The sequence below is a fragment of the Carassius gibelio genome, chromosome A13 (assembly GCF_023724105.1).
Source record: "Carassius gibelio isolate Cgi1373 ecotype wild population from Czech Republic chromosome A13, carGib1.2-hapl.c, whole genome shotgun sequence".
Taxonomy (NCBI): Eukaryota; Metazoa; Chordata; class Actinopteri; order Cypriniformes; family Cyprinidae; genus Carassius; species Carassius gibelio.
The window spans coordinates 14402287-14418086 of NC_068383.1; the positions used below are offsets into that span (position 1 = coordinate 14402287).

Consider the following 15800-nt stretch of genomic DNA (forward strand, 5'->3'; position numbering starts at 1 on the left):
CCAAAGGCTTGACTCTCTGGCAGCTGGAAAGGGAGAAGGCGCATTAGTCAGTCGGGCTTGTGAATGTCTGCCGTGTCCAAAGCTCTGAAACTCTTAGGTCCTCCGGACGAAGCCGAGTGGGGAGAAGCAAGCAAGTATTTTGGCCTGCATGCAAGTTAGGGGGGAAAACAAGCGACTGGGAGCGAGGGGTGGGATTAGCAAGGGCGCCCATTTTGGGAGGGGGCTGTCAGGTATTCCACCAATCAGCTGCTGTCTCTCACTGAAGCTCTCTTTTGTCTTCTATGGAGTCACTATCATTACTGGCCGGCCAGACACAGAGACAATTAACCAGCTGGTGTGGGAAGCAGGCCAAATTACATGGGCAGACACACACACACAAATAGATTTACATACGTACTTAAAAATATCACGAGTGTTGGATCGAACATGCTGTACAAAATCACAGGGCGATACATCACAGGAAGTTCACATAACAGGCATCCAGGGCTGGGTAGTAAATTATTACATGTAATCTCATTACAGAATCAGATTCCAAAAATTCAGTACTTGTAATTCGATAATATACTTCTTAAAATCCTTATAATCAGATTACAATTACTTCTTGTAATGATTACATATTCATATATTATTTTAAGCTAAAATATTTACTCGAATCTCCTGCGAGAATTCATTTTATCTTAATATTATAATCTAACAACACATTTGCATGTACACATGTGTTTTTCTTTTAAGTTTACATTTTTATGATTTAATGAATTAGCTTTTCATAAATTCACAACTCCAAGTTAAATGCACTTCACCACAAATAATGTGGTACACAATGATTCTATTCAAATCTATGTAATCAACAAGTTCGGTCAAAAGTAATCTAAAAAGAAATTAAAAGTAGTATTATATTATCTAAAATGTGTAACATAATGGATTTACACTGCTGACAACAATCTCCATCAGGTAATTTGTAATCAGTAACAGACTACAATTTATAAGTAATCTACCCAGCACTGTGTGTGTCAAGCCAATAAGGATTGCAGCTGTTATTGCCGGGCAGCAACTCCTGACGCCAGATAAGAGAGAGCCATTTGCTGGGGCAGCCTATAGCCCAAGTGAACGTCACAGATGGTAAAAATACTGTGACAGCACACCTCCGAAGAAAAAAAGGCAAGTGGTGTTTGCAAATACGATTGCACAATCCCAGTCTACCACTGTCCCTTTAGAGGCATGCCACATGCGTGCCAGCACCCCACGACCCCCTCTTGTGACTGACAGTAGAAAAGTTCAACACTTGACCGCAGCTATTCATCCCATTGGTTGCTGGGGTAAAGAGGATCACGAATAACCTTTGCGAATAAATACAGGCTTTGTGTGAAAATATTGCTCTATTTATGCAACATCATGTTCTAGAAGTTTTGTTTCCTGAGGAACACCCAGTGACATAACAACCCACTATTACGTGTGCAAAGCAACCCATTCTTTGCTTCTCTCTAAAAAACAGCCGGCTCAGCATCCCAAGAGGCTTTTGCACAAGACTTGGCACAGATGCGAAGAATAAGCAAACGGGAAGCATGCATGAAAGCCTTATCTGAAGTGGCACGCATCTTAATCTAAATACTTGTGACAGCCAGTACAATACCTTAGTGTGATGCAGCTGTTGAGATGACATGATAAGAAAGTGAAATTATGCAATTAAGTATCATATTAACACTGTTTCTGGCATTATAGAGTACAGGAAGCCTTGTATAGTGTATCTGACAGCACAAAAAGAAGTATTCTTACAGTAGTATGGTATAAAAAACAAAAAACATGTAGACATACTAATAATATGATTCTGTTTATACTTAACTGTGAGGATGACTAGTAAATGGCCCTTGAGTTTACAGGAAACAGACTCACAAACAAACACCGCAGTAGAGTCCGAACTGTGAGAAGTGAGATTTAACCTGAGCACTTGACATTCTTGACATGACCCACGGAGATGGTGGGTGAAAGTGGCGTGGACACTATGTCACTGAGGATATTGTTTCAAAGCCTTATGTTTTTTGAAATGCCAACTGAAATAGCATTTCTTTTATAAGGTGTTTCACTTTAAAGAAAATTATATCTCAGGAAGTAATAATGCTAAAATAGTATTCATTGAGAATTTCCCATCGTCTTATCTGGAAGTACATGTCCCATTTGTCACATAAGGGATACACAGGTTCAAATTTCAGGATGTAGGCCATTATGTACAATGAATCTATGCTTAAGGCATAATTCAACCAGAAATTAAAATTCTGACAAAAAACAAAATAAAATAAAATAAAATCATACAGGTTTGGGTGAGTATATGATGACAGAATTTTACTTTTTTGGTGATGTGCCACAATGCCACAAGGTGTTGAAAGCTGCAACTTAAAGTTGTTTTCTTCTTTTTTTCAACAATGTTTATATACCTATTTTTAAATTAAATCATATGGTATTTTTATGGTATTTGTTTTTCTAGCTTATGTGCCTCATGATCCTAGCTGCTTTTCAAAAAGAGGTTATAATAAAGATCAGCAGATGTTTACCACAGTATTTCCTAGGATGTTAATCCCTTTCCCCTGATTGTTAGGGCTAGTTTAGTGGAACAGTGTATGTTTGTTCATTTTCATGTGCTAGTTTCCAAACAGGTGCAGGAGATGACTCAAGAAAATTTACAACTTTTCTGTTGTATAAATAGCATACAATGTGAGTGCGGAGCCGTGCAACTTAACCAAAGGAACAAATGGGGCTTATGTGTTCATTAAAGTATAACTTTATACACAACCGTTTCCTTGCATTCTTTGATACACTGCTATTATCAAAGCATATCTTCTACACAGGAATGTTGTCTCTAATTGAACAAGTATGTAATGGATATGGACTCCTGGTGCAGTTCATATTTGTCATTCCACATGATGGTAAACAAAGGATCAGTAGGTGACAGACTGACTGTGTTTGTCACTAGACTTTGGCGTGGTCGGGTCACATGCAGTCTCCAATGACCAACTTAAAGACCGCACACATGCACTTTACTTAAAGTTATCCCCAGTTACAGTGGGGAAATATTTATTTGATCCCCTGCTGATTTTGTAAATTTGCCCACTTACAAAGAAATGAAGGGTCAGTAATTTTTATAGTAGGTTTATTTTAATGGATGGAGACAGAATACCAACCAAAACACACAGAAAATTGAATTTATTTACATTGAAAATAAAGTGAAATATGTATTTGATTGGGTATTTGAATTCTGGCTGCCACAGGTTTGTTATGTGTCCATGTGGAGCACAGATTAGTCCTGCCACTTTAAGAATTACTCCTAATGTCAGCTTGTTAGGTGTTTAAGACACCTGTCCAGACGATCTGTTTCTTCCATTCCAACATCTCCCACCACCATGGTCAAGACCAAAGAGCTGTCAAAGGATGTCAAAGACAAGATTGTAGATCTGCACGAGGCTGGAATGGGCAACAAGACCATCAGCAAGAAGTTTGGTGAGAAGGAGACAACTGCTGGTGCAATTATTCAGAAATGGAAGAAATTTCAGCCTTGGTCTGGAGCTTTGTGTAAGATCTTGCCTCATGTGGTAAGAATGATAATGAGAAAGGTAGATGATGCAACTAGATTGGTAAAGACGATAGACTCAACATGAGCCAAACTCTTTCCCCTGTGCTTAACCTTGTTGCATTTGTATTTTATGTCATTATTATAAGAATGTATTGGGGCATTAGACTGTGTATGGGCCTGATCTCTCAATGTTGCCAGGCAATGCTACCTTTCTCAACATCATAGCTTGTATTTTTGGAAACAAACAACCCACCAATTATTGTTTTTAAGTGTTCAAAGTTTAGCAGCTAAACTTCAGCTTGCATAAGTGTTTCTGTATTTTAACGTAACTAACTGATAAAACAATACAGTTTGTAATCCAAAATATGTCTACTGTAATGTTTGAATAACGACAGACAAAAGACGCTCTGTCTTAACTTTTAATCAGAACAGCTGCATCACAAGAGCACCAGCCTGATAACTCGCTCGTCTCTCCGGCATTAACCCTGCAACGGCCGGTGCAGCAAAATAAACAGCAATTTCACAATGATTATGAAGTCTGTGTGCAACAGTCTTTATTATTAAACTAAGTAATCAGAACAACGTCAGTCTACTGTACATTAATCGACACATTTTTAGGAAATAGTGGGTTCACATCGAATTATCAGAACTACTTCAGTAAGACAGTAATATGCTTTACCTGGAAATCTAAAGCTGCACTAGGTATACATCACAAATTTGCACAAAAACTAGATTTTTTATTTTTTATTATTATTTTTTTTTATTGAAGGAGTAAAACAACTAAAAAAGAATTCTATTTTGAGCACTCAGTTGAAACCGTACACATAATGTGTCAATCGTACGGGTTATTGTTCGGAGAGCTTGTTAGTCCACATTAAGATTAGAAACCAATGAAAATAAAAGCCAAGATTAGAGAAGCAGTCTTTGATAAAATGACATGCACACAACAAAAGGTTCTAATTCTATTTCTGTGGTTTCCTTGAACACAGTGCTTCTCAACACAATGTAAACCCTTATAGCAGAAGTGTTTGTGGGCAGGTCGCACTCTATTCGTATTTCGCAGCAAGACAGGGATTATGCAAATGTGTGCCCAGTGAAGTACACCAGTAACAGGCAAAAGATTTGAAAATATGACGACTCTGAGTCGACTCTCTCTTTTGCGAGACAAGATCTTTTTTATCATGCACTTTTTTTGATTAACAACTTCGCAGATTGATTTCATTTAAGGATAGCTACATTATAAACTGCAAATTAGAGAATTTTTCAAAAAACCATATGACCTGCTCTTTAAAGTAAACTTACCATAAAAATTATAGACCCTTCATTTTTATTTATTTTTTTGTAAGCTCAACAAGTTTATTCCTGGGATTTTCTGTGACCACAGACTCAGAGCTTTAAGACTTAAGCTGCTATATATGATGGATGCTGTTGTTAATATTTCTAATACTAACATATTTCAGAGTGTTTACAATGCTTTAGAAATGTGATTAATTTTATTTTTACAGCTGATTTTTTTATGGGAATCCTACCATAAAAAGATCATGTCCATTCTGAATAAAAGCTTTAATTTTAATTGAATTATCTCCAAGCTATTTACTGCCAGGTGTTGAGTTGATGACAATGCTGCACAGGCTCTGAGCCACTGAGAGCGTAGCGACGGCCTTCCTATCCCAGTGACAACACACTGGTGGTAATTTACAGTGCTTTACTTGCTGCATCAAGGTCAGACAAAAAATGTACACTTCAAAAATATAATCTCCATGAGCAGATAGTTTCCGGCAGGATGTTATGTAGTTCTACATTAGTTAAGGTGGATGTAGCAAATCTGACAACCAATAAGTGGATGATGCAGAGGCCAACTTTTCAGTCAATTTTCGCAGGCAACGCTACTGAAAACAGGCAAAAGGGTTAAGCACAGGGGAAAGAGTTTGGCTAATGTAGAGTCTGTCGTCTTTAACAAGCTGCTGTCTGTTTCCAGTCCTGGCACTCCATAAAACGGAAAGCCTACTCGAAGTCATCTGTGCCAACACCAGAATTACTACCAGAATTTTTGTCGAACGAACCCTGCAAATCCGATGCCAGTTTAATGTTATATCACACCGCAAAAGATAAAATACTGAGATTCAATTAGTCAGAAAAGACAAAAATGTAATGTAAAAGATGGTGAAAAAAGGTTCAGACAGATCATGGATTTAGAATATGATCAGAAATCATACTGGCAAACTGAGAGGTGGTGTCTGCCATGTTTGACAGCACCGTTTATCATTTCTTTCAGCATCTCTGATGCAGCTTCTGAAGCACGTTCAGAGGAACTCTTCCATTTCTACTTTTGTATTGTTTTTTTATTGCTATGCAATCAACTAGAATGGGCTGGATAAGGAACATACATATGGATGATCAGTGCAGACAGGAAGTGACATAAGAATGGTTCTAACAGACAGACAAAAATATTTAGGGATGACATGCATTTTTCTATATATATAAATGGGTCACTTTAATACTGCCAACTTACCGCTTTGCCAAACTCCATCTCAGAAAAGAACCTATACCAAGGCTCATTCTCTAAATCTACATCTTCTGCACTTATGTTCTGAGTCTACAGAAATATGGCAACAAGGAAAGGAGGACAAAAAGACAGAGAGAGAGAGAAAGAGAGAGAGGAAGATTCAGAATATGAATGAGATATACAGTGAGACTGAATGATGATGTTACATGAATTATCTCTTAATGTCATGATCTTAGACGGTAAGAAAGGCTCCAGGCTGAGAGAGTGGAGGAAACATGATTGGATTTGTTTACGGCTTGATGACTTATAATTCAAGAACATCTGGTTGATCTCAGCAGTCGAAGGAACATGAAATAGGAAATAAATATCTCATAAAAGGCAAAGTCCTGATAAGGAAAGGGATCCATTAGAGCAAGAGAGAATAAGGGCAATAAGGGGAATAAACACATATTCAGAAATATTAAATAAATAATTGCATTCTTCTGCTATGAATATCATTATTTTTGCATTGATGATTGTAAAATAAATATTTTCTCTACTTAAAAAAATAGCTAAATTTAACATTACACTATCGTTCAAACGTTTTTTTTTTTTACATTTTATTATTATTCAGCAAATACATATTCAATTGATCGATAGTGACGGTAAAGACATTTATGATGTTACAAAAGATTTCTATTGAAACCTTTATACCTTTTAAAGGAAAAAGGATCATGTCAAGCATCATGTGACACTGAAGACAGGAGTAATGTCAATGCAGGAATAAATTCTCTTTAAAAACCTATTACAGCGGTATGTCATCAGAAAGACATTATGTAATAGTAGCAGCTCCCAGAATGACTCATGCTAACAAGATTGAATCATTGAATGATGGCCAGACTGCAGGCACATACAAGCCCCTGCAAGAGCCTCTATTCTTAACTGAGTCTGGACACTACATTGATGATCTTTTCATAGCTGAGTAAAGGGTCCTCCTACTTCCTAACGTTACTGTAAGACACTGTGTGTGCATCAACACACAAGATATATATGCTACAGTATGTATCACAACATGAAAAGGATGACCAGAACAAGTCACCAACCGAGATCACTTAAGACTACCAAGACGTACAGCTGCGAGTGTGCTGTCGTTGTTAAGTGAAACAAGCAGAATACAGCTCTTGCAGCTTCAAAAGGCATGCACAGGTCTGCACAACCATCACCAGTAAACAAACATGCATGTGTTAAGAGCTTCATACCGGTCTCTCCAGCTTCAGCACTGAAGACTTTCCTGGCTCGTACTCAAATATGCTCTTGGGCTCGGCGCGGTACTTCCTGGTGTCTACTTTCTTGTCAGGGGGCTCCCACTCATTTCTGCAGGGATGCATGGGGGGAGAGATGGAGTGATAAAGCAAGGGAGGTGGAGAGACGCCATGGCAACGAGCAAGGGCAAGTTTTGGCTACACGTTTCCATACATGCAGTTTATGTTTTAAAAACACATCATACATCTCTTATATTATACGAGCACTGCAGTTCTTTACAATACATCTCAGATCTTTCAGACTTTAGTTATGTACTAGGAACCATGAACTAACAATCAATAAAAAATGTTTAACAATTTATTAATCTGCATTGAGAACTGTTCATTTATATAAATACATTTAAATGGATTATATAAATTTATACAAATATTGAACCAATAATATTGTATAACACTAGTATAGCAACAGTTTATTTAAAGGTATATAAATATGTGCTACTGTTTATACTATTAATTCATGTTTGTACATAATAAACTTAACTTTAAGAAGAAATTAGAAGAAATAAACATTAACCTGGAAAATAAAAAATTTAAAAGCACAGTTTAATGTAAGTTCACTATGCCTAATTAGTGTTAATGAATTTAACCATTTTGTAAGTTTTCTCCAAATGACATTACCATTACAATAATTCAAGTGAACATTTTTAAAATATTCATAATATAATAATTATTTAACATTATAGTGCACTGCCATTCAAAAGTTTGGGATCAGCATCTATCCTTTTTTATTTTGATCAATTTAATCCATTAAAGACAGTAATAAAAGTACAAAATAATAAATGCTGTTATTTCTGACTTTCTATTCATCCTGAAATCCTGAAAAAGTATCAGGTTTTGTTTTTAATTTAAGTGAAAATCCAAATGTAAAAAATAAAACATTTCAGAAGTTTCCCAGTTTTAATTTAGATTTTGAATTCATATATTTAAATTTATGTATAAAACCAAAAGTAATCTACGAAGATTCAAGTTAAAGACACTTTATGTTAATTACTTTTCAACCAGCGGAAACTGATGACTGAAAGAAAGGGGTGTCTATTATGAATTTAAACAGCAAAAAGCAACATCTCCTAAGCCAACACATGCTTGTTAAGGCAGGATGACAAATGCTAAAATACAATGCTGCACATATTAAGAGTTTGTGAAGAAATGATATCATCTCTATGTTGAGCAACGCTAGCAGGGTGCAAGAATTCACACCATAATACAGAAGTTTCAGGACATCCGTCAATAAATGTGCTAGAATCTCTCACATAAACCATTATATTTGTTTCAATGTGTCACGGCTCACCTCTGAGGTTTTAGGGAAGATGTGTTGTGTGTTGGCACAGGCAGCTGTCCTCTGGAGCTCCCCATGTCTACAGCACTCTTGGAACGAGGGACTGCCCGCACTGAAACACAGCTTTCCTTTAAACAAGAATGCATAGTGTAGTTTATATTTTCTCTCACAGGATTAAAACAAAAACACTTACCATCCTCACCAGCATATGACGGCCTTTCATCTGAAAGAGTCGGAAAATACTTATTAGGCACAAATAAAAACTTAATACTGAGCGATGGAGCAATACAGCTGAAATAATACAACTTACAATATATTATATTTATTTCACATTTCAAATGTATTCCAAATGTAGTATGGTCTCTTATTGTGTTCTACTTAGTATAGCCTGTGCTCTAAACATCTAATATATACTAGGTGAAAATTACAGGGATAAGTGTGACATATATAGTAGTCCATTATAAACTAATTGGCAGCTCCAAAACAAGGCCGCTTTATTCCCACAGACTGATCCAACCAGTGGATGGCACTATAACCACAGCAGTGTGTTTTTCTGATGCTGGAATATTCCATTAGCTGGGAAGTTACAGTACAAATAAGCCATTTTCACCGCAGTCTACTGAAAGGAGGCATTAAGATGATGATTTTTAACAGATACTTGAGACCAGCATTGGAATGGCTTTGCTAACTGTGTATTCTAAAGAATAAAATCCCATTAGGTGTGTTGTGACTGCTTTAATAATTCAGCAGAATGGTTCTCTAAAAGCACAGCCACAAAACACATCACAGATGTATGAAAGCTCTTATAATGGAGGTAATCAATCTACGAGTTTTAAATACATGATGATATGGTTTTCTCAGTGTGTTGAAAATAGCTCTATTTCCACAGCTCACCTTGAGTGCTATGATGCCTCTTTAGGACGATCAATTTGTTGACACTGTGTGCATATAAATCAGCATCTATTGCAGGTTGAGATTTGTGAAAGAATGGACATAGGATGGAGCCAAGCACGTGGCGCATTTAACATCTTATTAGGGGTCAGAGAGCATGCACTAAATTGATCAAGTGACAGTGAAGATATTTATTAAGTTAAAATAAGTCAAATAAATGCTGTTTTTTTTATTAATTTCTACACCTGAGAAGGCAATAATATCCACAATAATATTAAGCAGTACTACTGTTTTCAACATTTTCTTGAGCAGTAAATCAGCATATTGGAATGATTTCTGAGGATCATGTGACACTTAAGACTGAAGTAATGGCTACATTACATTTTAAAATATATTTAAATAGAAAATGGTTATTGGTAATTATAATAATATTTCACAATATTATTGTTTTTACTGTATTTTTGTACTGAACATTACAAAAAAAATTAAAATCTTATCCAAACTTTCAAAACGGCAGTGTATTTCCTTTTTATTTTGGTTTTCATGAACTGTATATAAAATTACCCTGATATATATACACAGAAATAAATCTGTTGCTAAATGACAGACAGAAAAGAGTGACATGGATGAATGTTAATAAATATCAGATTATAACTATTACTAAGGTACCTCTGGTTTTCAGTGGCTTGTCATTGCTCTCTGGAAATATGTAGGTGGGACGATATGGATTTTCTTCGACAGGCTCTGAGTAAGGTGAGTGAAAGACAAAACACACTGACAAAGATGAATACACACATAGATACATGACTGAACTGTGACCTGGACATATTCGGATATGGACACAAAAAGATGAAATAAAAGTGTTGATCAAATGTGATTCCTAAGGTGCATCTTTACCTGAGACTTTGTGAATCTGTTTGAACATGTTTCTGTACCAGTCCTTTGACAGCTCTGTGTTCTAAAAGAGAAAATTGTACAGATGGTGTTTTATTTATATATGAATCTGGATATAGTTATGTCGTCAAACTCTGCACAGGTGTGTCTTGAGAACTAGAAATGGCAGTTTGTTACCCGAACTGGGACTCTGGGAGCTGGGACAGCTGAATGTTCAGACAGTCTCCTTCTCTTCCCTTCCATGTCTGCAGGAGTCTCAGAGGAAGATTTATTCTGGCTGACGGTAGGGCTCCGATTAGTGCCTCTGCCCTGCTCCGCCATAGCTTCTGATACACACACTCAGATCATAAACATCCAGAACACAAGATAAAATACACACTGGCCTGGTACTTTCAGCTGATATTTATCTAGGACAAAATCTTTAAAAGGATCACTTAACCTGTTAGCCAGCACCCCCCATAATGGGACTCACAGCTGAAAGTGCTTTACCAAACTTATAATTGTAACAGTTTCCTACTTCAGTGTGTTTAAAAAATAATTTTTGTGTTTTTGGAAAGAAGACACTGTGGGCTTTACTTTTTATCAACCAGATTTGATAATGCTCAAAAATATTAAAAGTTATAGACACTGAAGTGAATTTTTTTTTTTACCACACTTAAATGTTTAATGTTTAAACGAATTAATCATGGCTACAGCCCTATTTGAATGGCAACTTTTTTTTCCTAAGAAGGACAGACATATTTGCATTTGACAGATGTACTTTGTGATTTTAATCCTTTCGGAATCAAACATGTTTCCCTTTAACTCAAATATAACATTGAAAACTAATCACAAGGGAAAGAACATTCAATATTGTTTCTCATATATCACGAAAGCATTTAGCACTTTTAACTTTTAACCCCACCTGAAGAACTGAGAGGCTGTTATTTACCTCTGCTGTGCTTCAGCAAGACGATTGTTTGGTGGATGCTGCTGGTGGGGGGATATGAAGAGGACACTTTGGCTGATGAGGTAACAGCACTCGGTTGATCAAGGCAGGATGTGAGCAGAGACTGACCATCACTTACAGGTGAGTCCACCTGAGGAGAACACAAAAGCAGACACTCTAGTGTCACATACAGACAACTTTGAGTTTCCCAGGATTCCATATGGAGGAAATTTGCTTCACTAAACTTCTCTTTCAAACAAATGATTGGTGCAAATATTCTTCTGCAATGCTGCTGAAGACAATGACAAATAACATAGAATCGCACTTTTTGGTTAATTAATTGTCTTCTGTCTTGAGGAGGTCATCAACAGCAGGAGTACACAACTTTTATTAAGATTTATTTAATGCTTAGCCAGTAGTGTATTTATAATATTATAGTACGTATTTATATAATTTACATTAAATGAATAATATTAATATATTTTATATTTTCAGTTTAAATTTTAAAGGGATATAGTTCACCAATGTAAGTCAAAGTCAGCTGTTTGGTTACCAGCATTCTTCAAAGTATCTTATTTTTTGATCAACAGAAGAAGAAAAATCATACAGAACAGCATGAAGGTGAGCAAATGATAACCATATTTTAAATTTTAGGTGAAATATCCCTTTAATTTATTTTTAAGTTTTATTCATATAAGTAATAAAAACATTCAACTTTTTCAGTTTTCTACATTTTTAATGTAATATTTTTTTTTCAGAGTTATTTCCAATAACAATTTTATTATTAAAACAGTAAAGTTTTTAGTAAACAATAACAACACTTGCTTAAACAAATTATTAATAGTCAGAAATTGCATTCATTTTTCATGTAACTTCTCCACTAATTCCCTAATGTAACTTCAGGAATACATAATTGAATACTTTGGATCTATACCATTATAGATGATAATGCATTTAAAAAAAAATACCAGAAATGTCATCTCTCTTCTAAAATATTGACAGGATTCAGTCTCTGCACTCATTTAAATTATTTTAAGATTAAGGAGTTCATCAATGTCTCCAGAGATCTTGGGATCAAGCAGTTTAATTAGCATTCATTTCAATCTCTGGCATTTTTGCAAGAAAGCAAAGCATTGCTAAAAAGGAACGAGGTTCAGACATGGTGACTCACCTTTCTAGGTGTCTCATTGACTGGAGTTGAATTTAAATCAGCTCCAGTGTTGTTTACACTTCTCTTAGTCAGACTTGTTTCTATGGGATCTCCATTGACCGCACCAAGCCATCCACCTGTAACAAATCCAAACAGTTTGGATTCTTAAAGGATCAGAAAATCTCCAAAGAACTTTATAAAACCTAAAAAGGCATGAACATGAAATAAAGCTGCCTCTACTTGGCAGTGAACCTATTTGTTTTCAGCGCTAACCACAATTTATGCCACAAAAAAAATCCTTAAATCTCCAATAAATGAATCACCAGCCAGAATCTGTCAGAACTGAACCCCACAGAAAGTCTTCATCCACATAGAAGCTAATTTACTGAGAAAAAAAAAAGATTCTCTGAACTTTGACAGAAGAACAAGGAGACCATTGAACCCACTGTAAGAAGTGTTTATTCCAATGGCCTTTTTATTCAGGCATAACAACAATTGTGAAATGTGAAACCATCCACGCTGAAGGTTCCCGTTTCCACAGCTCAACGTGGGTGTGAACAAAAGATGTCTTTGAAGATCCCCTGCAAATATGAACGTTCACTAAAAGTTGTCCAAGCAGAATCAGAATCAGAATGAGTTTTATTTGCTTTATAAGGAATTCGTTGTGTTTTCTTGTTCTTGGTAAAAACCTACATACATACACATATGACACTGATAACAGAAAATAAGTAAGACTAAGGAAAATAATAATAATAATAATAATAATAATGTGGTATACATCTGGAACAGAATATTTATGTACAGAGTTGTACATTATTTACTGTATATACAGCCATAAAAATAAAAAATATGTGCATGTACATAAAACTTGAGAGAGAGGCAATAATTACTGATTAAGAAATGAATTACAGAAGACAAGTTGTATTTTTTTTTGTAAGCTGGAGATGGCATGGGGGGGGCTGTGTTCATGCCTAGATGTTCTAGAGCACAGAGATCTGTAACATTTATCTGTGGGGAGAGTGCAAACAGGTTGTGGCCCCGAGTGAGAGGAGTTTTTGATGATGTTACCTGCCCCTTTCTTCACTCTGGAGTTGTATAGAAAAACTTGATGTTGTAACAGAATCTATGGATTCTTTCTTTTCTTTAGATACGGTGGCTCCTTTATGTTTAAAGAATATTAACGGAAAAAGTCTGATGCCATGGCATAATGAGCACATTTACAACAGGGAAAATGGAGAGCAGATGGAAAAAAACTAAATTAAAAGTATTTCGTATTGCATGGAAGGAAAGTACTTCTACTTATAGAAAAGCTAAAAAAAATGCTAGATCTGCTTACTTTTCATCTCTTTTAGAAGAAAACAAAAACAACCCCAGGCATTTAATCAATACAGTAGCTAAAATAACAAAAAAATAAAGCATCAACAGGTGCAGAAATTTCCTAGCAGCACAGAAGTAATGACTTTATCAACTTCTTTACTTCCAAGATCGATACTATTAGAGATAAAATTCTAACCATGCAGCTGTCAGCTATAGTATCACATCAGACAGTGGAATAGATGCCCCAAGGAACAATTCCACTCATTATCTGATATAGAAGAGGAAGCATTCTATAAACTTGTCAAATCATTAAAACCTACAACATGTATGTTGGACCCTTTTCCAGCTAAGATACTAAAAGAGGTGCTTTCAGAAGTCATATATCCTCTTCTGGATATTATTAATTCATCAATGCCATTAGGGATATGTCCCAAAATTCTTAAAACTGGCTGTTATTAAGACTCTCATTAAAAAAAAAACATACCTTGATCGTAGATAATTAGTTAATTACAGAATGATCTCAAATCTCCCTTTTCTTTAAAAAAAAAAATATTAGAAAAGGCAGTATCTCTCAGCTTTGTTCCTTCTTAGAGAGAAATGGTATCTGTAAGGGATATCCAGTCAGGATTTAGACCGTATCATAGTACTGAGACTGCTCTCATTAGGGTTACAAATGACCTGCTCTTATCATCTGATCGTGGTTGTATTTCTCTATTAGTGTTACTGGATCTTAGTGCTGTGTTTGACACTATCGACCACAACATTCTTTTGAGTGGACTACAAATTTAGGTTGGCATTAGTGGAATCGCATTGCCATGGTTCAAATCTTACTTATCGGACCGTCATCAATTTACAACAGTGGATGAAGAGGTATCATATCAATCACAAGTACAGTATGGAATACCACAAGGCTCAGCAGTAGGACCAAGGCTTTTCATGGCTTACATGTTTCCCTTGGGAAACATCATCAGAAAACATGGTGTTATGATGATGATACTAAGCTGTATATTTCTTCGCGGCCTGATGAAACATACCATTTTGCAGAATGCACACTTGATGTATAAAAAAAATGGATGACTAGCAATTTCCTACTGTTAAATTCTGAAAAACCTTCAAATGTAATAATCCATAACACTGTCTAACAACTGATATCTGCTCTGTCAGTTCTTCATCATCAGTTAGAAACCTAGGTGTGCTGTTTGACACCAGTCTTTCCTTTGAGAACCATGTTTCTAGCATTTGTAAAACCGCATTTTTCCATCTTAAAAATGTATCTAATTTATGATCTATGTTCTCAGTGTCAAATGCAGTAAAGATAATTAATGTGTTCATGACCTCAATGTTAGATTATAGTAATGATTTATTGGGTGGTTGCTCTGCGCACTTAGTAAACAAATTCTAGCTGGTACAAAATGCAGCAGCTTGCGTTTTTACTAGAACCAGGAAGATATCTCAGATATCTCAGACCTTAGATGATGCAGAAACAACCTGAAACAATATACAGAACTACCAAATTTTGCAACAAGTTTGATTGCATCATTTAATAATTGCTGTTAATAGTGTTCATTGTCTGTTTGACTAAGTTGAATTTCTGCCATATGCACATAAACTGACAGTCACCACTGATAAGCTACTACTAAATATTGTAGAAACTTCATTTTCTATAATTCTAATCCATTAAAAGATAATTAGGCTGCATTAAATAAGTCAACCGGAACCGGGAACACTTCCCATAACACCCAATACTCGTTAAATTGTAAGAAGAATGGCCTCTACACCAATATTAGTCTATTTCATTCTTGTTCCAAGGTCACCATAGCCACCGAGGTCCAGTCCAGACCCACACCAGATGGTGAATCAGCACCTTCATGACCTCTACAGCCTTGAATGTCAGCAGAGACCATGTCAACTAGATGAGCCCCAGAGACAGATCCCCTGCAAATACCTCGCCAACTAGACGGCCATTGGGACAAGA

General features: G+C 35.9%; 1 protein-coding gene across 7 annotated transcripts in view; it reads right to left on the bottom strand.

The window, feature by feature from the left end:
- LOC128026249 (sorbin and SH3 domain-containing protein 1) overlaps positions 1-15800 on the bottom strand; it is a 47916-nt gene that overhangs the window by 16525 nt on the left and 15591 nt on the right. For 5 of the 7 annotated variants that reach the window (XM_052613128.1, XM_052613134.1, XM_052613129.1 and 2 more), the window contains exons 5-13: positions 12530-12645; positions 11362-11509; positions 10608-10756; positions 10434-10494; positions 10206-10280; positions 8839-8868; positions 8658-8757; positions 7307-7421; positions 6075-6158 (exon numbers count right to left, since the gene is read on the bottom strand). In XM_052613128.1, coding sequence (XP_052469088.1) covers positions 6075-6158; positions 7307-7421; positions 8658-8757; positions 8839-8868; positions 10206-10280; positions 10434-10494; positions 10608-10756; positions 11362-11509; positions 12530-12645 — 878 coding nt within the window. The remainder of the gene's footprint in view (positions 1-6074; positions 6159-7306; positions 7422-8657; positions 8758-8838; positions 8869-10205; positions 10281-10433; positions 10495-10607; positions 10757-11361; positions 11510-12529; positions 12646-15800) is intronic. The other 2 variants (XM_052613130.1, XM_052613131.1) reach the window with 2 other exon arrangements.